The sequence below is a fragment of the Ochotona curzoniae genome, unplaced genomic scaffold (genome assembly GCF_017591425.1).
Source record: "Ochotona curzoniae isolate NIBS_2020 unplaced genomic scaffold, NIBS_Ocur_1.0 contig_1, whole genome shotgun sequence".
Taxonomy (NCBI): Eukaryota; Metazoa; Chordata; class Mammalia; order Lagomorpha; family Ochotonidae; genus Ochotona; species Ochotona curzoniae.
This window is the reverse complement of record NW_024464918.1, coordinates 22,450,444-22,475,887: the sequence shown is the minus strand read 5'-3', so window position 1 is coordinate 22,475,887 and position 25,444 is coordinate 22,450,444. Positions and strand designations below refer to the sequence as shown.

At 44.4% G+C, this 25,444-nt stretch overlaps 1 protein-coding gene across 3 annotated transcripts in view; it reads right to left on the bottom strand.

The window, feature by feature from the left end:
• The window catches only part of DPYSL3 (dihydropyrimidinase like 3), a 101,593-nt gene that overhangs the window by 20,428 nt on the left and 55,721 nt on the right, over positions 1-25,444 (bottom strand). For all 3 annotated transcript variants that reach the window (XM_040976007.1, XM_040976017.1, XM_040976025.1), the window contains 3 exons: positions 6,672-6,760; positions 4,268-4,452; positions 900-1,064 (listed from right to left, as the gene is read on the bottom strand). In XM_040976007.1, coding sequence (XP_040831941.1) covers positions 900-1,064; positions 4,268-4,452; positions 6,672-6,760 — 439 coding nt within the window. The remainder of the gene's footprint in view (positions 1-899; positions 1,065-4,267; positions 4,453-6,671; positions 6,761-25,444) is intronic.

Below are 25,444 nucleotides of genomic sequence, written 5' to 3'. Positions count from 1 at the left end.
GTGCCAAGCTCTAAATAAATCTTAAAAAAAAAAAAAAACGAAGAAAGAAAAAGAAAAGAACTGTGTGTCAATTTAAATTTCAAATGTTAAAAAAAATGCATGGAACCTATTGTTGTGTAACTAACAGAGCTAACAGCCAAAAAACAAGTTATACCTTGTGCTTACCTATCTAAGCTGTAAAGAGTATAAGGAAAGAAATGTCTAATTTTCATCCAAAATAAATTATTAATGCATCAATCTACAGAAACACAAGTGGGACAGGGAACAGAATCATTTTCAGGAAAGGATAATTGTGGTCTGCAACCATTAGGGCCATCTCAGCCCATACTATTCCAGGCCAAAAGTGGGTTATAATTTGAGAACTTGCTTGCCCAGAGAGTGGTTCAACTCAGGGTAGTTCTTTCTAACACTACCATTCCCAAAAGTCTCTGGATTGACCAAGGCCCCTTGGCAAAGGCCATTCGATTTTCTATCCCAGTAAGCAAGCCCAGTCTCCAAAGAAACAGATACCAGGGCAGGGGTCCATCTCACATTCTGTGTGGGCAGGGCTTACGGAGTGAGGACAGGGACAGAAGCAAAAGCTCATCTCCTAAGAGGCCATCTTTGCCCTTCAGCTCAGGGCACATAGTCTCCCTGTGAACTCCAAACTTCCGTATGTGGACACTCAGCTGCCCACTCATTCCATGGTCCCAGGCCACCTGGACTGAGACTCGGTCTTTCCATTTGGTGGGACCCTCTGAGGAGTGTGTGAGGATGCACACAGTGCCTGGGGCACAGCAGCAGCCACGCCTCTAGCACTTGTGCTCCAGTGTATAGGCTCTAGACCGGAAAAAGGAACTCAGATGGAAGGACAGGCAAGGGAAGCTGCGGTTAGAAACAGGAGGATTTGCTTGACTCACCTTTATCCTTGATGAGGCTCTGCACCTCCTGCTTGACACTGTCATTCCAGTGGGTGATGTCCACGTGCAAGGCATAGTCACAGCAGCTCTTCCCGTCAGCCCACTCACGCCACTTCTCATAGGCCTCGGTCAGGCTGGACTCCGGCTCAGGCACCACGTGGTCAACTGAACAAAAGATCACCCCACCACCACAAAATGGGTTGACTCACTGGGCAGTTTTGCTCTCCTCTTCTCATGCCTGCCTCTACTTGCTCAGCTATGACTGCACAGCTATGACTTCCATTTCCTGATCATGGAACTCACCTAAGAAAATGTTGATTGGTAGTTTCGGGGATTTCAGTTTTACTTTGGTTCAGGATTTGGGGATTTGGGGTAAAGTGATTAGCTTCTCTAAACCTCCATTTACTTTCTTTAAAATGAGTGCCTTCCTTCTGAAGTTGTTGTAACATTAAACAGGAAAACACACATAAAGTACTTCATCTAGTTCCTGTCACATAGAAAGGTTCAATAAATGCTAGTTATCAATGAATGCCTGCATTACACTGTTATTACTAGGCTGTGGGGAAGACATTGCTAGGGAAAGTCAGATTTTCATCCAAGGACGGAAAGAAGAATACTAAAATTGTGTCAGGCACAAGAGATGAAGCAGCCCCCTCCTCGCCCTGCAACATTATTACATCCGGGAAGAGTTGGCACTAACATTAAGCAGATATAAAACTAAGTCTATAGTTTTTATTTCCATATAAGCTCTATTAAAAATCTGGTTACTTTTAGCCCCAAACCTACTTGCTACTTCATGTGCAATCATAAGAATAGAAGTATATATTTTTTTAATGATAGCAACAACATCTAGTGAAAAGAAGGCAAAAGTCATACTTTTTAAGAGAATCTAAGGCTAAGTGGACAGCTAAAGCAAAAGTAGGTTGAACTTCTCTGACAATGATTTCAAAATATGAGGGTATTTCAAAAAGCATGTGGAAAATGCAATCACAATAAATGTGGCTTGGCACACAAACTTTTTGAAATCGTGTGTACAAAAGACAGTCAAGAAGGTCATGCCAAGAACCCTTCCCTGTTGTTGTGTTGTCCTCACTTACAAACAGGCCAAGAGTAATGGCAGGATTGTCAGTCCCACTGTGCACTTGCACACTGCGGGCTCTCAGTATTTGTTAAACAAATAGATGCTGGAAAAGACAGGCCCTAGATGGCTCAGGATGGAATATTCTTTACTTTCTGTAGAAACCTCAGAGAAGCACTCATAAAATGATATGACTTTCAATGGTCTGTAGAAATTACATAATGAAATGCTTTTCAGATGGCTAATATGTTTTGTTTTTACAAAACCACAGTTGCTTAAATACAAATTAGAATGCAAGATCAGATTTAAAAATCATGAAAATACGCATCGTAAGAAAAGCAGGAATAGCTTTTACAAATATATTTGCATGAAGTAAGCATATCTTTCAATTCTACTTTCTATAAGTCATCATACATATGAAATACTGGGCATTTTTCATACTTTAACTCAATAATTTTTCTCACATCTAAGAATCCTTCTGAGAGAGATACATATGGCTGCTTGCAAAGCTTAGGTCTTAACACACACCAACGGACAACCCAAAACAAGTGAAGCCTTTAACAGCAGGGAGGTTTGGTTGAAAACATAAATCCTGATGTCCTCATAAAACAGATGACCAGGCACCCATTTTAAATGCTTTTTGTAGAATAAAAATAAGTAAATAGAAAGTTATCCTTCACATGCTATTTACAAAAAATTACACGGCAGGATACTGTGCATATACTATGACACTGTTTTTATTAAATAGGAAAAACATGTATAAAATACATGAGAACACTTCAAAAAGTTCATGGAAATGCAATTAAAACATAACTTTGTTTTGATGCAAAAAAATAATTCAAAATCCAGGGATGGTTTTTTTTATAGCACCCATTTCTCGTGAACTTCTTGAAGACTTCTCCTTATGTATGGAGTTTCAAAGATTTTTGCATTACATTTTTAAAAATTCTATTTCCCATAGACTTTTTGAAGAAATTGAGTACAGCTAAAGTTTAACAATGATAGTGGAATCACGAGGTGTCTTTTTTTTCGTCTTGCAAATCTAGATTATCAAAATGATCCACAAAGGACACAAACGCTCCTGTGGTATTCAGTGTGCTCGCCTCTCATGTCACATGCAACTCTGACCTTCCTGGGTCTTACTGAGGCAGATCAAGCAGCATGTGCATCTCCAAGCGCTAAGCAGTTCCAACTGCTCACCCAGATGGCAGACAGCCAAGCCAAGATCACCCATTTCCTCAGCCTTCTCTCCAACACAGCTCAAGTGCACTTATCGGAAATTAAACACACAGTTACATTACTAATGTCTGGAATGACACCAGGGCTTTTGTGAACAGGCGATTGCTGAGAAGTCAGCTGGATTCCTCCCTTCCTCCAGAAAAAGGCTTTGTTCTCCCTACATTGCACCTTTTAAGGCCTTGATGCTACTTTCCTGGGCTTCCACTCCCAGAAGCTGAAGCTGAACCCTGCTAAAAGCACTCCCATCCAAAGACGTAAAGGGTAGCGGATAACTCTCTGCCTGCTCCATGCTCTCCGGTGGACGTATACGGTGTTAAGATAAACAGTGTGCTGGCTGACCAAGTTTGGGACCAGGGTTGGAATGGAAACTGATCCATCAGGCTGCCTTTGGGACAGGAGGGACTGCCCTGGAATGCTATGGGTTTAGGAATCCAATGGCAGGCAACTCCCTAGGTTTCTTTAGAATTGCAATAGTTACCAGAAACAAAACAAAATAATCATAATAAGCAATGGAAACCACTCCCAGCACCTGTGTATTGTTAAAGCTATGAACTGGTCAGAATAGAGCAGAGACCAGCAGGCGCTAAAGGCTACCAGGCCCACTAATTCCCAGAGAAATGCGAGCTGGCATTGTCTATCATTCTGTGACACTTCTTAGCGACACCCATACTGCTCTGCTGGTGTTCTCTCTTCACATCTCTCTCACGGTCAACTTGGATTTCTGAAATTGCCTTGTAACCACCAGCCCCTTTTCCCAGTGCCTGGCCCAAAATTTCTGAATTCTCCATCCATTGCAGGAGCCCACCCCGGCTGCCCAGGCAGATGTGACAGGTTGGCTCCTCTGTGGCCGGAAGCCCCATGACTCTCCTCCTTGCAGTCAAGCTGAGCTGCCCATTCCCTTGGGACAGCCTTCTTTGCTCAGCTTCCACCAGGCACCAAGTCTGCAGACTGAACTACGGCAAGTACAAAAATTAGGAAATAGTGCAGCACTTGCTATATTCATTAAACATGTGCCTCTCGGGAAGAGGAATGTGTGAAAGCTAGTACTCACTGATCATGGTGGTGCCACCAGCTAAGGCTGCCTTCGTCCCCTGGAAGAAGTCATCCACGGTGGTCATCCCCTTGTATGGCATCTGGAAGTGAGTGTGGACATCGATGCCTCCAGGAATCACCATCTTCCCATTGGCTTCAATGGTCTTCACTCCCCCAGGGACAATCAGGTTGTCTCCAATTTGCCTGGGGAGACAGCAGGACAACTGGATGTTTAAAAGGGAAATTTCTAAGACAAGTATAGTACACCTGCACTTGGCAAATGGGGAAACTGAGGCACGGGGAGGTAGTCGAGACACTTGCTCAAGAACACTTGACAAGAATCTTGACCTGGGGGCCCAGCGTGGTGGCCTAGTGTCTAAAGTCCTTGCCTTGAACGCACCAGGATCCTATATGGGTGCTAGTTCTAATCCCGTGGCCCCACTTCCCATCCAGCTCCCTGCTCGAGGTCTGGGAAAGTAGTCAAGGACAGCCCAAAATCTTGGAATCCTGCACCCGCATGGGATACCCGGAGGAAGCTCCTGGCTCCTGCCTTCGGATCTGCACAGCCTCAGTCATTGTGGCCACTTGGGGAGTGAAACATCGGATGGAAGCTCTTCCTCGCTGTCCCTCCTCCTCTCTGTATATTTGACTTTCCAATTAAAAAAAAAAAAAAGGCCATGAGGTTACATCTAATTGTTGGGTAACTGGAACGGTGCAAATTTCAAACACAAAACAAACAAACAAAAAAACTTTATCTGCACCAAGGTTTCAAAGATAATAGCTCTCTTACAACTAGCATCATATAGCAGCCGTACTAGCTATAACAGTTGCACAGCAGGAAAACAAAACTGCATAAGGCCAGAGATAGCTAATAGGAGGGATTGCAGAGCTGAACAGAACATCTTAAAAAAAAAAAAAAAAAAAAACGTGTTGTAGATTGGATATTTGTTAACAGAAATGAATACGTGAAAGAAGAGCTTGGTAAATAAGGTGAGGCCCGAGGTGTAGACTGTAGACCACGGGAGAGGGAAGCAGGTTGTGAAGAAGACATGAGCAGTCTCTCGCACTCAGTGCTACTCCCGCGTGTGAATCCCCTGCTACTTGCAGATGCGTGACTCTCAACAACAGTTTCCCACACCCTCTTGCCAGTGTGTCAGTGTACCTCGCTTTCAAGGAGGAACAACAGTGTGCAGACAAATCCTCCTGGAAAATACACTGTGCAAGGAAGCCACACGCACGACCTGGCTGGGCAGCTTACACGCATCATCCAATAGCAAACCAGGCTACTGTAAATTATTACAAAGTAAAAAAAATATCATAAAGTAATTATACATCCCAAGTGAACCTGTTTGAGAATCTTGCTGGAAATCCATGTCCCATCTGTGCGTTGACAATCCAAGTCCTATCCTTTTGTAAAGAACCAGCTGAAATACCCTCTTTACCCCCAAACCTTATCTTTCAGTGGATTTCCTTTGTGTACCCATTTTTTTTAGTATCCATAAGAACTGTGGTCACACTGTTGTTAAAAAATTTTTTCAGGGCCTGGTGTAATGGCTCTGTGGCTAAATCCGTGCCTTGCACATGCTGGGATCCCGTATGGGTAGCAGTTCATGCTCCAGCTGCTCCACTTATCATTTAGCTTCCTGCTTGTGGTCTGGGAAAGCCTAATAGCCTAAAACCTTGGGACTCTGTGTCCGCGTGCGAGACCAAGAAGAAGGTCTGGCTTCCAATCAGCTCAGCTCTGATCATTTTGGCCACTTGGGGAGTGAACCAATAGATGGAAGATCTTTCTCTCTGGCTCTCTTTGTTAAGTCTGCCTTTCCAATAAAAATAAATAAATCTTTTTAAAAAATCTGTTTGCTTGTTTGAAAGTCAGAAAAGACCTAACTGGAAAAAGAGAATGAAAGGAAATGAGAAACAAAGTGAGAGCAGGAGAGAGAGCGAGGGGAGAAACAGATTTTCCATTTACTAGTTCACTCCCCAAATGGTTGCAACAGCCAAGTCTAGGCCAGGAGCCAAGGACTCCATTCTTGGTCCCACGTGGATGACAGCAGTCCATGTAATTGTACCCTCTTTCACTGCCACCCCAGCTGCGCTAGCAGAAATGTTGCATCTGAATCCGGAGAGCTGGGCCTAGACCCAACAGTCATGTGATATCTGTGTTGTAAGTAGTGGCTTAACCCGCTGCACCATCGAGCTGGTCCTAAAGAGTATATCTTCCAATTCTCCCATTATTCATAGAATGCCCCCTCAATACATTATCCCAAAGGCCCTTGGCAGGATTTTATTGATTTTAAACAATCAATGGATTGACTGCATGTTTGAAGGTTGTTCAGTTCCTTTACATCGTCCATGCTGCTTCAGGAGCATCTAGATGAAAAGAGGAAGTACACGAACCAGAAGGCAGGGCGCTGTATACGTACTTTATTAAGCCATCCTCCATGTAAATGTCAGCATAGAAGGACTGGTCATCGTTGACGATCCTGCCTCCCTTGATGAGGAGACGATCACTCTAGAAAAGGAGGAAAACAAGAGTCACTTTCACCGCACGACCGCAGAGAGCAGTCTGTTGAGGCCTCCCAATTCACAGCTTCGGCAAGCTGATAGGAGCACATTCACAAAGGCATCTACGCACTCAGAGCTTGAACTGGGTGTACGTGTTGCACATTCGGTTTTCTTGTTTTCCCCTAGTACAAACACAATTTTACCACTTGCTTCTGCGAGTTCTCCACAGTCTCTTGGAATTACATAACTGTTGAGCAGAGCTCTACAACCATCCTCTCTGGTGGGTAAAACACTCAACTTCTAACGTGAGATAACAGACGCCTCAGTGCCTGGTGTACTGCCTGGTGTTTCGCTGACACTCAATGATGACTCCTGAAAATGGAATTTAGATTAAGCACACGGCAAGAAAGGCTTTTAAAGTGACATAAGGCAGGGATCATGCTGTTTAAAATTCAGGACACTTAACGGTTGCATACACACATGGTTGGGAAATTTATACAGGTAAGGCAAAAAGGTCACGGGAAATGGGAGGGCAAGATGTTTATTTTAGGTTGAAAATTTAACAATCCAGGAGTTTTTTTCATAACAAGCATTTCCTCAAACTTTCTAAAGAGCCCTCATATGCATCACTTTCCAACTCCTTTTACACCAAAATAATTTAATTCCATTTCCCAAGAACTTTCAGGAATGCCCTTGCATAAGAAAAAAATACCAGATGACAGAAAGATGCAGAGTATTTAGAATTTAACTCAGGGTAAAGAAATTGTGTGGATTTATTCGTGATTCATTAACTCACTGCTTCTCACATTTCCCAAGTGTTATTTCTTTTCTGCTTTAATTATGAGAAAGATAAAGCCTTTTTTTAAAAAAATTATAGCTTAGATGAAATCTGAAACCAATCCAACTGTAATGAATGCAAACATACTCCAAGGTTAATTACAAAGTAAACATATATTACATATATGTCAGTGGAAAAAATCAGTGTCAGCTCCAGAGTCAGAATTCATTAAATGAATAGGGCTTAGATTGGAGTTTGAGAAAGGAATGCCACTTTGTTGGATTCATAGGGGAGAAAATAATTTGCAGAAGTCTGAGTGAGAGTTACAGCGTGAATAAGACAGTGAAAGGCTGGCTTGTGGAACACCAACCACACTTAGAGAATCCGTCTATCCGCCCATCAATCTGTCCATCCACCCAACCATCCGTCATTGCTCTACTCACTGAGCAAATAACTACTACATTATCATCAGTACAAAGGTAGAGAGGATACAGGTGTGAGCAGGGTACCCAGGCCATTCCTTCTTAAAGAGAAGTCTGGCGATAAAAGAAACACAGACAATCAATGAAACACATAAACAACATAAAACTGCATCAGGTGTTAGAGAGTACAGAGGAGTGGGGCTCTTTGGAAACTGGAAAGGGGACTCCTTAGGGAGAGGCATTTTACATTGTAGATGAAGAAGAGGTAGGGAACTGTCTGCCTTAAGAACTGGAACAGACACCTTGAGGTAGGACTGAGTTTCATTTTCAAAAACAACGAAGAAAGTAGTATCAGATGAGGAGTTGGAGTGGGCAGGGTAACCATGTTGGGATAGGTGAGAGTTGAGGGGTTTTTTTTTATTTATTGTTAATAACATTGTATTATGTGAAACAGTTTTATAGGTACTGGGATTCCCCCCACCCCTCCCACAACCCTCCATCCATGGTGGATTCCTCCACCTTGCTGCATAACCACAGTTCAAGTTCAGTTGAGATTCCTTTGTTGCAAGCATATACCCAGCATAGAGTCCAGCATCCTATTGTCCAGACAAGCCCCGTGGCCACTTGGGGCGACCCTCCCTGGTCTGAGGGCAGAGCTAACAGAGTAAAGTCCCGGTTAGTTAAAGTTCAGGTTTGAATGGCAATATCCTGACATACACGGAAAGACTGCAGCAGGGGAGTGAAAGCCTGCACAGCAAAGACAGTTCTGGAATGTTCCATATGGCCACTTGACCGTAGAGATTAGGGTCATTTATCAAAAAAGTCTAAGGCAAAAAGCACCCATCAAGGTTAACACACTCCACTTTCCCGTGGTGCTAATTCTGTGGACCCGGTTTGGGAACACCAGCTTCCCAAGAGATTATAGGTTTCCTGGAGAAGGAAGCCCCATAGGCCAGTCAACATCTGTCCTCAGAAACGAAAGCATGTGACCAAAGCCAGAAAATCAGAGTAGAGGGTGGAGTCCCCTGTGGGACATAGAAAATTAGCACTTAGCTTCTCTTGTTTGTAAGGTATCACAGGAGAACAGGAAATTTCATCATGTCCTATTATCAGGGAAAAGGATTTTTAAATAGACACAGCTCTGTGAGGTGTTTACAAAAGTACTACCTATGTGGCTAGGAAGATTTGCTACTGAGGTCAAATACAAACTCGTGCCGTACATCATCCACAGGCCTGCACAGCTGGTGTGGGCCAGTGCGTGCACTCTCAAGTCTCCCACATGTCATCCTGGATCTCACACAAAGAGGTATTGCTTCTCCGTATCAGGGTCTGGAGGCTGAGCCTTCCTGACAGCATTCTCTCTGCCTTCTCACGTGCTGGTCTGGCATCAAGCAACCATCTTCTCCTTTGTCAAGCCTCCTAACAAAGGGTTTCTCTCTCAGGATGCACTGCTAGACAGCCCAGTAAATGGCACCAGTATGATTAGAGTGTTCCACAATAGCTTCGGGTCACTTTTCCCTGGAGTACATCTGGCTCCTTTAGCCTTGGAATGATTTTCTTTTTGACTGTTTCTTACTTCCTGGAGCTCATCCTAAACAGGGCTGTGTAGGACAAGACATAGAAGCTATATTATACCAGGATGACAGGAAGGCATCTGTCAGAAAATTACGTAAAGTAATTTCACAAAATTGGACTTTCGGGATGGGTATTGCGGCACAGTGGGTTAAGCTCTTCTTAGGATGGCTGGAACATATAAAGGAGATCTGTTTTGAATTTTGGCTCCTCCACTACTTTCTTCTTTTATAATTTGCTTTTAATTTATTTTATTTATTTGATGGTGATTACAGGGTTGACCATGGTGGAAGGCTCGAGGAACAGGAAAAAGTGGTGAAACCATTGTTTCCTAATTCTCCATTTCTTCTTGTCTCTGGGGGAAGAGGAGAAATAAAGGGGGAAGGCAGACCCAGCCTTCCAAATATCCCAGTACCCAGGAATGGGGAACCGCCACCTGATATCAACCCAGAGTCTTGCTTTGTGATTTTTCTGAGGGATCTGATCAAGTGCTTTGCACAGTTCTGAAATGCTGTCAATTTTGCCAATCCAAGGGTAGCACACTTACAAAGAAAGAAGGAGAGAGGGCTTACATTTCTGGTTAACTCCCCGAACAGCCACAGTAGCTGGGAAGGCCCAGGTGAAAACCAGAAGAATGGTACTCCATCTGGGTCCTGACATGGGTAGCAGTGGGCTATGTTCTGCTGCTTTCCCATGCACATTAGCAGGGAATTGCATCAGCAATGGAGCAGGTGGGATCCAAAGCATCATTCTGATACGGAATTCAGTGTTGCAGACAACTTAACCCTGCGTACTACAAGGCTGGCCCTGGATTCTCTACTTCTGCCCTGGATTCCTAACATACTTGAGGTGCAGCAGAGGGTGGCTCAAGTGTTTGGGTTGCTGCTGATTTTGTGGGAAACCTGGATGAAGCTCCTAACGCCTGACTTTGGTTTGGCCCAGTCCACACTCCCTCGGGCATTTAGAAAGTGTCTCAATGAATGGAAGTGCCCTCTCTCTGTCTCTCTCCATTCTGCCACTCTGCCTTTCAAATAAATAAATAAACAAACGCCTAAATAAAATTAAGAAAAAGAACACAACAAGTTGGGCTTTTAAGGGAGAGAAAAAGGAATATCATTGAAATGTACAGTTCTAATAGGACTGTGGAGTTATTTAAGGCAATCCTTAGTGTGTGCTCCTCAACTGGTGCACACCCCAGGGAAAGACATGATCTGAAGCCCTGCTTTAGTCCATCAACTCTATAGGAATTAGTTCATTGGATAACTCTTACACAGCCATCAAGCTAGCACAGCAACCAGTGACAGACCAACGCAGGAAACAACTGCACCATACAGCATTCTGGGTGCTAAAGAACATCTCCAACAGGAGCTTCATAATTACATCATTTCGTTAACTGCAAGAGTTTCTTTTTGCATTGCAGGGCTACTATGGTGTTCTCTATCTTGCCAACAAAGAGATTATCCACACTGGTGTTTGGGAGGGGGCCAGTTATGAATTACGACCAGCATAAAGGCCACTCATCCTGCAAGCAGGCTGTGATCACCACTTCCTTCAGTAAGCAAAGTCAGCAAAGAAGCAAATGCTAACTCTAGCCTCTACATCCTTCAGGGAGATAGCAGGAGTTGGTCCAAGTTGAATTAACACCATGAGATGCTGTTGCTGGAAACTCATCAGATGATAATTAAATAAATCTTTTGGCTCCTTGATCAGGAATCTAAACAGAGTGCACAGATAAATGACAGGCCTATTATAGGCTTCAGAGGCAGCAGCAGCAAGGTTTCTGCCCCATGGACCATTCAAATCAGCTTGAGAACAGGCCTTGAGACACATCCGTTCTGAGCTCCACACTCAGAATCAATGCCATGTCTCCCAGGAAGAGACAAGAGACAAAAGTGGAAAACGAGTTTCCCAGCATCCAATGTTCCTTTGCCTTCATTCCAGTCACAGAGCCCAAAATCCAGAGAAAGGCACAGGTGGAGAGTCAAAATAAATTCCCACTTGGGTAACTACTTCTGACTTTCCAAACACACTCCCGCTGTTAGGAATACATTGGCGTGGGTGGACTGCAGGGGTGAAAGTGTAAATTTCCTCTCCCAAGCAGTGTCAGAGAAAATCAAGCTATGGTAGTCAAACTGATCAAAGGTGATATTCAGACAAGGGTTCCAAGTAAGCCCTGAGTAGACCAGAATTCTCATCTCAGCTTTGCTATTTATTATGCAATCTTGAACAGAACATACAGAACCCAGTTTAGATCCCAGTGTCGACACTACCTGTGTTCAGATAAGGATGTCACCTCTCTGAGGACAACAATGAGGATGATGGGCACACCATGCATAGAGTTGAACTCAGCCTGACCTGTCGTATGTGCCCCCACACATGTGAACCACCCTCATTTTTTTTTTAATTTCTCACCATTATAAGCAGCCACTGTAAAACTCCTTACAAATAAGAACTGAACTAACACTTTGTTCATCAAACTCCGGCAGGCCCTGCTATAAAGGGAACCCTCAGCAGCTGCTCAGCTTCTGCCACCAGTGGCCAGGCTCAGCCAAGACCTTCCCTTTGAAATCCACCCCCTCAGGTCAAGTTCCCATGGCCGTTCCAGGTCATTCCTCCTCTGAATATAAAGCCACTTGAGGAGATAGCAATCTGTTCTCTGGCATGGAGAATGCAAAGTGGGTGGTGGGGTCTTAAACCTCCCTTCCCCCAATCACAGGACCGCTCCATACTCATCCTTCCATCCATCCTTCGCTAGGACTTTCATGTTAAGTGTGCCACTCAAAGAGAAAGTAAAAGGTCCTGGAAAAGACATACATCTGAAGAAGCAATGCAGTTTCTTGCCCTTCGGTCTTTATTGAAACAGGACAGAATTTGAACAGCTGCTACAAACCCCTCAACTGCTACAGACTAAAGTCTCAGAGAAATTCTTGTTCTATTTCTCATCACTCCAACACATTAATGACCACCCAGAGGTGCTAGATAAAGGATAATTTGTGCTGCTTCCTTCAAAACACAGGCCTGTTAAATGGGATGTTTTTTTGCTTTGTTGTGTCTGCTTTGGCCCTGAAAACGGGAAAACACCAGACAAGAGGACTCAGTGGCCAAGGGCAACTGCCGGGTGTTCTGAACAGGAACATCAAAGCCAGAGGTCCACATTCTTCCCACCGCAGAAGCCCTCCTTGTCCATTTCAAGGATGTAATTATCACAGGGTCTGACATGGGATAGAGCCTGCCTTGGGTCACAACGGATGGGAGAATGAACTGTGGATGGCACCTTCCTCCCAGCCCCCTGATAAGCGTCTCTCACTTGTTGACAGGGTTCCAGACACAGATAAGCCCAAGTGGACAGCCCGGCTAGAAGCACGATGATGATGGGGATGGGGAAGCAGCCCAGCACTGGACAACAGAAACCACAGGCTCACTGCTTTGTCAAGCAGGGAAGTGCAGATCTCAAGCAAGATGCATGCAGCTCACAGCTCAGGCAGTTGCATCTCAATTTCATGGTATCCAACAAATCCTGCTGCAAGCTGTTGTTATTTGCCTAACATTATCTTTAAATAAGTGTATCGTAAAATTAAGCAGAATCTGATGTCCATAAATTCTAAGCCAGCACCACTTGCCAAAAAAAGACAGTAAAGTTTGGAATGAATACAATAAAAACATCACTAATGTTTGACTCCTTTCTGCTGCCTTCAAAAGGGTTCTAAAGGACAAGCTCAAATTTGCTGCTTTGTAAAGGAAGATCATCAAAGCATCCAGGCAGGTATTAATGAGAGTCTGGCATCAACCAAGACTTCTTCCTTGAACTACTCCAAATATTTAAAAAAGAATGAGGTGATAAAATTTCTTATTACATGATTCAACATTATTTAATGCTGTCTTCTGGAACTGCCTAAAATGATCTGATGTAACTACAGCAGCTGTGAGACCAGGCGCCTGCCAGAAGCACAAGTAAGACCCCAAGTGGAGTGCCAGGGACCTCCAAGATAGAGGGCAGCACAACAGACCAGGAGATAACTAAGAATCTTACTCAAGAGTCAGAAGAAAGAGCGGAAGTGTCAGGTGCGGGAACAAGCATGCCTCATCAGAAAATAGGGTATACCAGATCAGGGGAAGGGGTGAAATGTGGCATATCTTCATCTAAGTTTTTGGTTGGTAGAAATGGCAAAGTTGCTGCTTGGGACAGAAAGCACCACTGCGAGCAGTTTGCAGAACCTCAAGGAGCCCTCAACCAAGTAGGAAACTAGGGCTGAAGAGCAAATCTGCCGCAAGCCCTGTGAGCTTAGGCAAGGCACTTGATCCCTCCCAAGGCCTCAGCTTCCTCTGATGAGTGAGGTTATACCTCCCTAAAGAAAGGCCCTCTTACAGGTTAGGTCTATGGTGCAGGAAGCTAAGCTGCTGCTGGGGATGCCTGCTTCCCATTCCATGAGTTGGGCTGAAGTCCCAACCACTTTGCTTTCCACCCAGCTTCCTGCTAATGCTTCTGGAAGTAGTGGGTGAGGCTTGGGTTCCTGCCTCGGGGAGCTTTGAAATGGAGTTCTAGGCAGACTGGGCCAGCCCGCTGTTGCTACTACAGGCATGTGGGGAGTCAACCAGTAGATGGAATCAATCTCTTAATCTCTCTGTCTCTCTCTCTCTCTGTCTCTCTCTCTCTCTTTCTTTCCCTCTTCCTTTTAAGTAGAACAAAGAAAGAATTTTCAAAAGGCCTACATATTTCATATCACTACTACTGTGAGAATTAATGTCATGAAACAGAAACTTGCAAAAGGCTCCTAAGTAGCAGACATTACAAGTATGACAACAATTTCTGGGCTACAACTCCTATTTTATTGTTCTTATTACACAGATGTACAATGAAGGTCAAATCCCAATTATGGCACAAATGTGAGGCAGCTATTATTATTTTACATGAGCTGCCTGAGAAGCAAGGTACTTAGGACCAGAATAGAAAGCTGAGTATGGGCTAAAGGAAGGTCAGGGCTTCAGAGAGCTGAATCATGCCCATCTTTGGTCTGGATTTAAATGACCATTTTGTGTTTTATTGATGTTTTACTTTGTTTTGCAGTGTTTCCTTTCAGACTTCAACTCTGTGTGCCATGGGTATATCCTCTCTGTACTCAGGCAGACTAGAGAACTGGGATCCAGTTTCCATCAACCATGATCAAAGAGCATCCTCTGTCCCAGGAGCCCTCCAGCTTCTGCAGAAGTCACTGCTTATTCCAGCAGAACAGTGTGCCTGAAATTTCAGCCCAGGCCTTGATTCTAAGGATAAACCGCTTTAATAATTCACTCCTGAAACACACACAGTGCAGCTAATGGCTGTGGAGTTCTAGGTCAGATGTCCGTCCAGAGAAGCAAAAACGAAACAACAAGAAAAGCTAGGAACACACAGAAGAACATGAAGTAAAAAGAAAAAAGGGGGAAGACATCAGAAAGAGCAAAATGATGAGGGAGTGGGCAGCTGGGCAGGAGTGAGAAGGACCAGGGTGAGCACTGATGGATTTTAGGGCAGTGCAACTATGCAGACAAAAACCAAAATGGTAGACACATGACATTATGTTTGTGGAAACCACAGACCAAGGAACAGCATTGTGGTGTCGTTGGTAAAGCCCCTCCTTGCAACGTCAGCATCCCATATGGGTAGTTTGTGTCCTGAATGTGCCACTTCTGATCCAGCTCCCTGCTAAAGGCTTCAGTAAGCAGCAGATGATATGGGCCAAGTACCTGGTCCCCCGTACTCATGTTGGAGACCCAGAAGAAGTCTTGGATCCCAGCTTTGGACCCACCTATACTGGCAGCCATGGCTATAAGGGCAGTGAACCAGCAGATGGAAGAAACCCCTCTCGGTATACTGGAGCTTTCAGTGTGCGTTCTGCCCAGCTTTTCTGCAAAGTCAGAACTTTTCCAAGAATCAAAGGTCACTAACTGACAGAGAGAGGAGGCCAGACTGGAAAGAGGCAGTGGAGAAAGGGAAAAAGAGAAACAGAGAAAGGCAGGGAGGGAGGGATGGAGGGAGGAAGGGAGAAGTGAGAAAGAGAGAGAATAGAGGGGGAGGGGAGAAGAGGGATGAGGCATAGGGAGGAAGGGGGCAGAGGGAATGAGAGAGAGGGAGAAGGAAGAGGCAGGTCAGGAAGAGGAAGGATGGAATAGAGAAGGGAGAAGGTGGGAGAGGGTAGGGGAAGAGGGAGAGGACTGGTTCATTCCTTAAATGAGTTCTAGGTCTACATAGCCCTTGCCTGATGTAGGCATTGGGAATGAGGCTGACCTGGGCCACAGATATAACCAAAGTTCATTCTGACAGCAGAGAACAGTAATTCATAACTAACATTCACTCAACCTAAGTGTGCAAACTGTCAGCAGCTCAGTTAATCCTCGCACGTGGCTTTGAATGATCTGTTATGATCAGCCCTGTTGAACTGATAGAAACAGAATCTTAGGGAGGGTGGCTCGAGGTCCAACATCACGCCCATTCTCCTGGAGAGCCAATGATACCACCAGAAATGCATTTCAGCAGGACATGGAGGAGCTGAGGAAGCCTGGATGCTTGGGATACTGGGATGAGGGGCACAGGAAGCAGGGCTTAGGGAGTTTCACCTTTGTTCTTTGGGGGACTAGGGAGCTCCAGCATTTTGAGAAAATTAATGAAACTCAGAGTTAAAAAGAAAATTAAACTGCCCAAAAGGGCAGGCTGTAGATAAACGAAGAATGGTGCTGAAAACTAACAGCAAGTGCCAGGGGATACACACACACACACACACACACACACACACACCCCACAGCAACAAACTTTAGTACTCAGGATGCCAGCTGGGAGCAGACGGACCACTCAGACTGCATTATCAAAGAGGGTTTCTAAGGGGGGTTATTTGACCACGGTGGGCAGGGTTCTGGAAATTCAACGAATAAGCAGCCTGCAAGCCTTTCCAACAGAAGGGAGCCATTGCCACAGGGCCCTACAGAAGACAAGGTTCAGGAACTTGGAAGGGCAGTTATCAGGAGGGCTACCATGTGGACCATGATCTGCTATCCCTCAGCAACCTGGCAGGAAGGAAATGGAAAAAAAAATACTCTCACTTCACTGATTATACTGGGGTTCGTCTCACCGGTGCCACCTGATTAAAAGCAAGCAGAATCCCAGGGGCTCAAGAGTCCACCGATGTAGCACACACAGGTGGAGGGCATGGACAGACGTAGGAGAGGGGATTCGGGAGACTAGCGGAGAGCATCCTGCCCTGTCCCTACATCTCCAACCACGGGGCATGGTTTAGCAGCACGTGGTGCAGCCACGGTCCGGATGACTACAATGAATACTGTTGAAATGGGTTAAACCCAAATCTGGAACTGAAGAAGCATCTAAGTAAGCTGTAGACCAATATGTTAAATATGACCTGATTTTCTGCCAAACAGAACAAAAAACTGCAGGGAAACATGCTTATTATGATGTTTTTTGTGTGGAGAAGAAGGCTCTGAAAGGATGTATATCAAATTAATTAGTATGGTAGGAGGAAGAGGTGAAGGAGGAGGAGCTATGGGAATGATCTTTCAGAGATAACCTTACATATATGTATAGTTTATATTATTCATGAGTAAGTGTGTGCACACATGCATTATGTTTGATCTTAGAAAACAAAGGGAGAGGAATAAATAATAGACACACAGAAAAACCCCTCATCTGCTGGCTTATTCCCCAAATGCACAGCTGGAACCCAATCCGGCTCTCCCATTTGGGTGGCAGGGCCCTACCGACTTGAATTAACACCAGCTGCCGCACAAGGCTCACATTAGCAGGAAGCTGGAACTGGGAAGGAGGTAAACTTGAACTCAGGTACTCTGTATAGAATGTGAGCATCTCAACCAGACGTTCAACTGCCCACCCCTGGTGAACTCTTTCCACTTTATTCTTCCCCTTCTTCTATTTACTGATTTACATCATTTCTCTAGTTGCAGAACGCATATGGTATTCTATACGTTTGTAAAGATAATTATTAGGGGCCCAGGGCAGTAGCCTAGCGGCTTAAGTCTTTGCCTTGCACATGCTGGGATCCCATATGGGCACTGATTTGTGTCCTGACAGCCCTGCTTCCCATCCAGTTTCCTGCTTGTGGCTTGGCAGAGCAGTCGAGGATGGCCCAGAGCCTTGGGACCCTGCACCTGCATGAAAGACCCAAAAGAGGCTCCTGGCTCCTGGCTCCTGGCTTCAGATCAGTGCAGCTCTGACCACTGTGGCTGCTTGGGGAGTGAATCAATGGACAGGAAATCTTCCTCTTTCTCTCTCCTCTCTGTACATCTGACTTTGCAATAAAAATAAAATGTATCTTTTAAAAAGATAATTAATAAACAAAAATATTTAAAGGGAAAGGTAGATTGCCACAGTTCAGTGTGGCATCAAGCACATGGATTAGAAAACGCATGGCAAACAGCAGAGGAAAGCTTGAGTTAACTGAGCAACTAAAGCTGTGCTGGCCAAAGCCTGCTAAAATCTCAAAGCAAGATACCTCAGCAAGAGTCACTACCAGAAAAGGAGTAAAGAGAGAACAGCAAAGCCAAGGTGCACTGCAGGTAGTGGTGAGTGGTATAACCATGCTATATGGACGACTAGCTTGGAATTCAGAAGAGTCAGGTGTTGAAGGACAGACCCAACCCCCAACCCCCAAAAGGAGCCAGACCACCAAATGTCTGAGGACCCTGATTCTCAAATGTTCTTGGCAGTTTGAGAATGTTGCAGCAAGCAAATTTCCTGCTGAGATTCCTGCACCTTGCTGACCAAGTGTGCCTGAACAGGTGTGAGGTGTCTTCATTATCATCTTCCTCTTCCTAGTGTGGCCTGAACATATCTGAGCTCAAAGTTCTGTTAGATTCTTTTTCTAGTTAGATCTGTTGGTTGACCGGTATTGGTTTCTGTAACTCATGTTTACTTATCCTGTTACCTGAGACCTGACCTGGTGATTGTTTTCCAAATCCCTTGTGATTTATCATTGGAGTAACTTGTATGCTCTTGTTTAGTTAACTAGTAACTTTCATCTACCTGCTTGCCCTGCAAAAAAAAAACTGGTATAAGTTGCTCCAGAAAAAATTCAATAAAGTGTACACTGGTTCATCTCGCCTTTGCATTCCCTGTTCCCAAATTTCTTCTTGGCGTGGAAGTCACACCTCAAGTCCTGGTCCCCACTAGAGGGACCCCCGAGAGTCAGGTGCTAAGATAAATTTGATTGATACCACAATTTAAAATGTTGATGCCAATTGAAAGGCAACATGGGACACCAGAATGGATGCTGGCCATTCTGTGCCCATCAACAAGTCCCGTGGCTTCGGTTGGCTGCTGTGTGCCTGAAGCACCTACCTCCCTCTGAGGAAGCAGTTCTCGCTGATCAGGTCTACGTGACGGTTGGCTTTATCTAAGCCTTGACAGTGACAGGGGAGCCTAGTTAATTTCCAGCCTGTTGCTTCTCAGAAACAAGAAACCTTTTCACTCAGTTTGAAAGCCAGCCAAAATGTAATTCCCAGAAGAGGAATGTGGGCTCGGGCCTCGGAATGTGTGAGTGGCACCCTCAAATGACAAGCAATAGCTCCCATGAATCTGTGGGAGCCACAGGGACTCTTCCCCAAGTCTGATGCTGTACTTTTCGAGCTGGCGGAGCTTGCTTGGGGCTTGCGGTTTTAAGCACACAACCACTGACTTAGGCAACTTCCTAAAACCATCCTAGGATGGACACGCGTCAAAGGACTTCCTCTAGCTCCTGCTGCACTGCTATGCTAGGAGCCAATGGAGAGGGCATGTGGCAGGAAGGGGCTGTTTCAAAGACCAGAATCAGTTTGCTTGGGGTCCCTACAACAGGGTTAGGGCCTAGCATACAGATAAGCGAAGATGAGTTTTCATCACTCCCTTTGCAGTCCCAAAAGTCAAGTGCTGAGTCACAATCATGTTAGCTGATGGAATGGTAAAACAGAGAAGGGACATTGCATCCTGCCTGGAAAATGAGGAAAATGCTCTTGTCCTGAAAGAATTGTTATGAGCATTAAGTTCGGATAAGTTTTTCCTATACAGCAGGTGCTCAAAAAAGGCAGATTCCTCAAAGGGTAGAGTCCAAAGCTTCTCCGGTCACTGCCTGGCTCCTGGTTACCTCCACCTCCTTCCTGGGTCCCTGAAAAGCAGTTAGACTTTTCACTACTTCTTGGTTCGGTTTAGCTCACTTATCTACGACTTCAGTACCTTCCTACTGCGAGGATACACACTGCCTAAAAGTGTATTTTAGAGGACAGGAAGGAAGAGTTTGCTTTCCTTTTGTCTGGTTGTTTCTTCAGCGAAGAAGCAGATGACGCAGACGACCGAGTCTCCATCAATTTTTCATCTGCCGGGAAAGTTTATACACCCACAGCTTTGCTTTCATTTGACCATGATTATCAAAGCGGTGGCTGCTTTGGACTGTTAAGCACCAATATTCCCTAAATTACAGGGACAGGGAAGAGTGCTGGTGCCGTGAGTCAGGCAGACGCTGCTTAAGTGAATGCCTAAACTAAATACAAATAGTCACCACTTTACAGCTACCACACCTCAAAAAATAGTGTCAAATGGGAAGTTAATCCCCTAACAAAAGGTTTCTTCACCTTCAACAAAGATCTAAAATTTGACACATGGCAGGCACTTCCCGGGAGCTAACATTATAAGGACAGGTGTCTCTGCTTAAAGGCCTGCAGGCCTCCTCTCTACCTGTACAGCCGGGAACCTGAGCTCTTACCCATGACTACAATTCCACATGCTATGGTTTGAACACTAAGAAGATCACATTTTGCGGGGCTAGCTATGAAGCAGACTGCTCTTTGTGACACAGCTCTGCTTAGAATCGGCAGCACGCAGCTGCAGATGGAAGTCGTGGGTTGCAACATGGAGAAACTGATTGAGAACCGTTGCCAGTCACATCGGACACAGCACAGTTTTCACTCACACATGCTTCCTCTTCTCTTTATCTTATATCAACTTTCATGTGTCATTGCACTCAGCCGGGGGCAGTCTGAGCCAGGCCTTGGTGACATAGTGTGGGGATGGTCACAAATGTGGCCCCTTGTGCTATGGAGCTGATAGGCTGGCAGCTTTCTGATAACCTTGTCCCTTAACACCCACTCTCCCAAACCACATAACCCAGGAGAAGCACTTCAGAGTAAAGGAGCAATGTCCCTTTCCATTCTTGTATTTATCCATCCATTCTTCCATTCAATGTTTGCAAATCTCTGCTGATCACATACCAGTGTCTTAATGCTGAAAAAAATACATTCCCTGCCACTTCAGACACTGAAAAGGCAAAGGACAAATAAGCTACTAACAGAGTCATTTCAATATATCCCATCTAATTAATTAACTGGATTCCAGGCCATAAGAATTTTGGAGGATATTTGTTCTGTCTGTCTGTTTGTTCGTTTTAGATGAAGTTTACACAGTTGATCAGGCTGGGAAGGATCTAGGGAGAAGTGGATGTGATCATTGTTTCCAAACTTTCTATTTCTTCTTCCCATTTCTGGGGGAAGAGAGGAAACAAGCAGATAGGCCACACCCAAGCATCCCAACCATCCCAGTACCCAAGGATGACGAAAGGCCACCCAATATCAACTCAGGCTCACAATGTGGTGCCCACTCCGAGGGTTCTGTCCAGGTGAATGCAATAGTTCTGAAATGCTGTCGATCTCACTGATCTACGGATGAGGAATCCCTCCCAATGTGTATTGGCTGACACAGTCAACCTTATAGTCTCCATTCACCCAGATATTTGCTGTCATTGTTTGGCTGCAGTGGTTGTCCACATGTTCCATTCTCCATTCTCTGCTCTGGTACTAGATGTCCTCTGCAGGCCCCAGTGGATTGCCATGCCTCTGTGTGCGCCATGGCTTGCCATCCAGCACTCTCTCCTCTACACTGTTCCTCCTAGCTTTAAACAATACAACAAGCAATAGTTTCTAAACAGCTAGGATTAAATTCTTCATTTGGAAGTAGCACTGAGTAGTAAGGGTTTTAAAATCAAGAAGGTGATTTTGAGCCAGCTTACTAAATATGTAACCTGATGTGAGCCAATTTTCTGAGTCTGTGCAGTGAGGTTCACGGTAAATATAATCTAGTCAAGACTTGGAATGAAAGGAGATGTCACATACAACATTTTGACTGAAACTCAATGAGCATGGGCTCTGGCATGGCATAATTATAAGCAGTAATTATCTGAGTTTCCCTTTTCTGTTTGTTAACAACTTATCAAATTTAGAGTTTGGAAAACTTTAAATCTCAATTCTTAGCATTCCTTCATAAGATTTTGCTAACAAATACCACAGACTTGGTGGTGTCATTAATGAATTTATCTTCTTACACTCTAGGGGTTGGATATTTGAGGTCTCAGGGCAGGGGTGGCAGTGAAGAACAGGTTTCTTCTGGGGCTACTCTCTCCAGGGCAGATGGCTCTCCCCTCTGGCCTGTGCCTTCTCCTGGTCTTCCTTCTGTGTGTGCCTGTGTTCCAAAGTCTACTTGCTGGATATGAGTCACCCTGGAGTAGGATCCACTGAGACCCCATCTATTCAAATCATCTCTGAACACAGTCACATTCTCGGGAGCTAAGAGATTAGAACTGCATTATGAAACATCTGAGGGGGGGTCCTCCAGCCTAGAAAACCCCCTCTTCACCTACCCCAAAAATACGATTAAAAAACAAAACAAAAACTCACTTGACTAGAGCACAGGGAAACAAGTCCTATAATCACTTTTTTTTAAAATTGATCTGAAAAGCAGAGTGAGAGCAAGAGAGGGAGAGAAAGAGATCTTCCACCTGCTAATCCAATGCCCAAATACTTGCAACAGCCAGTACACCTGAAGTAGGCTGAAGCTAGGAGGTGGGGACTCAGTTTGGGTCTGTGATGTGAGTGGCAAGAACCAAAGTACCTGAGCCATCCCCTGTTTGCTGTCTCCCAAATAGTGCATCAGCTGGAAGCTGGATAAGAAGTGGAGCAGACTCAAAGCGAGGCATCCCCACACGCGATGCAGTTGCCCCAGGCAGCTTCCCCCTGTACCCCTTTCTTGGTCTCTATGCTGTATTTTTAAAATAAAAATTGAGCTTTCTTATATGAGCTCTAACAGGATTGCTCCTCTCTAACCCACACTGTCTTAATGAAGGGGTTGGAGTAACAGACCCCCTCATTTCTCTTCCTTTCCTTAACCAAGGCAAGTTAAGTTTTTCCCATGAGTTTCCCTAGCAAAGGGGATCAGGATGGAGCATGCCCTGAAGAGTTTGCCATAAAAACAAGACAAAACATATCCTCTTTGTGGAATCAACCCAGGATAAAGTCTCTTAGAAAGAGAGGATTTTACCCAATTGCCTAAAAACCTTTTAAGTTCCTAAAAAGCCCTTTCTCTCTGTAAGGCTGTAATTTAAACCAATTTAGTTGGATAAATTAGAGACCCTGTTCTGAACTGATCAATATCCCCAAACAAAGTAATCTCATCAAGATCTGGGGCACAGATTGGATTTGAGGGAAAGAGTGCATTTTTTCAAATAAAGGTCTCCTTGGAAGAATTAAGGGGAGCGGGAAGTTTTAAAAACAAACACAGACACACACAGAAAACATAAAATTAAAACCAGTTCCAGGCTTCTAGGTTAAGCCATTAAGGAGAGTGCGGGGAGGGGGAAAGAACTGGCCACGTTTCCTCTCCAGCTGCATGGCTTCAGGTCCCAAGTTCCCAAGACACTGCACCTCCACAAAAGTCAACGGGCTGCCCAAGACAGGAAGGCAACAAAGCCATGGTAAGGAAACACAGAGAAAAATTAGTGTGTCATGGAAAACGGCACGGCTGACAAAGGAACTGAGGTAGTGACAAGCACACAGGGCTAAGGGTGAAAACCTTGGGAATTTACTCTTCAGTCTGGGGCGGGCATTTGGCTCCAAGGTTAAGCAGCCTCTAAGAGCGCCCTCCTCTCTTAGCAGAGTACCACACTGCTCCAAATTCAAGTTTCCTATTAACATACACCCTGGGAGGAATGGCAGCCCGAGAACTGTGGTCCTTCCCACCCACACGGGAGATCATTATTGAGATCGGGGCTCCAGGTGTTGGTCTGATCCAGCTGCAGCTGCTGTGAGGATTTGGGGAATAAGTCAATGCATGGAAGATCTTGGTCTCTCTGCTTCTCTCTCCTCATCTCTCTGCCTTTTAAGTAAATAAAAATAAACAAATAAATCATCTTCAGTCTGATACTTGTCAGCTGAGTGAATCTGCACAAGTTACTGAACATTTCGTCTCAGGGTAGATTTTGATTTTCATTAAAAAAAAAAAAAAAACCTGCAATGGGAAGCAGAGAGGGGCAGCACTATGGCACCGCAGACAAAGACACTGCCTGCAATGCCGGTATCCCATATGGATGTGTTCCAATTCCAGCTGCTCCACTTCCAATCCAGCTCCCTGCTAATGATCTGGGAAAAGCAGTGAAAGATGGTCCAGCTGCTTGGGCCCCTGCAACCCACGTGGCAGATGGAAGAAGCTTCTGCCTCTCAGTTTTGGTCTGGCCCAGCCCAGGCCATTGCAGCCATCTGGGGGAGCGAACCAGTAGATGGTGATTTCTTTTTCTGTATCACCTGATCTTTCTGGCTTTTGGACAAAAAGCTGCATCATTAAAATAAATAGATAACTGCAACTGGAAAAATGAATCCGTAACTTAATTTTTGTTACTATAAAGATCTTAGAGACAACCAAAAATATGCCACCCCCAAATGGGATCCATTTAAATAGATTCCTTAAGCAAAGGGATAATACACAGCTAGTTAAAATTACGCTATAGAAGAATCTTTAAAATATAGAAAAGTGTCATAGTATACACTGGGATGAAAATCAAGACATGAAACAGCATAAATAATAAGTAGTACCATTTTAATAAATGCCTATACAGACAGAAGAAAAATATCCCAGATGGAATAATGATGAAACACACAATACTATTCCTGAGCAACCTGACTGTAGCTTATTAGGTTTTTATTGACATTATTACAACATTTTGTGTCAATTTTTCTGTTATTATTATATTTTTTTTCTTTTAGTAATAGAAAAAAATGTTAACTTTAAAACCTCAGTGCATCACAATAAATCACACAGAAGAAGCCACATTCATTTGGTGATGGGTGGGTCTCGTTTTTCTCATCTGAAGGGGGAGGTGTGCCTTCAACACAGAGCTCTCTCAGGATAATATGCTTAAATTCTGCACAACCACACCCAGCCAACCCTTACCGAATTATGCTTGGGATTTAGTTCAGAGTATGAGTGAGCACTGTTGGAAATGGAAAGAGAAGATGACATTTATGTCAAAAATTTTTCCCAATTTGATACAAAGTAGGTTTGGTGTTGAGTGTGGTGGGCACCATCCTGGCAAGCTGTGTACCCCATTGCGTGGCACGCTAGGAGGTACAGCCATTCCCGTGGGGGGAAGGCCAAAGAACTTTCTAATGCCAAGCGGAGTTGATGAGCCCAATCCCTGTGCAAAAGGCACCAAGTGGCTGGCTGGCCATCTCCAGAGCATAGCCTGTACCATTCAGGCCTTGTGCAAGCAGGTGCAGGGGAATTAACCCTGAGCATTGAGCAACTGTCTTGCTGTGACTCTGAAAGTGACAGAATTTAAGATAATACTGTGTGATGGTCTAAGAAAGGAGACTTTAAGATAAACTTTAGTATGAGTTTTAATTCTACCAATTTAAGACGCTGCTCAGACAAATTACTGAATTTCTCTAAATTTCCTTATCAATAAAATGGGAAGACCGCATTGGAGACTCATTTAATTGAGTTGTTTTGAAGCCTCAGATACTGACTTACAATATTTAACACAGGTTACAATGTCTGTTACATATGAGCAAGATTAGATGCTGTCTTCACATTGTCAGGTCAACAGCCGATGGTAAATAAATACTT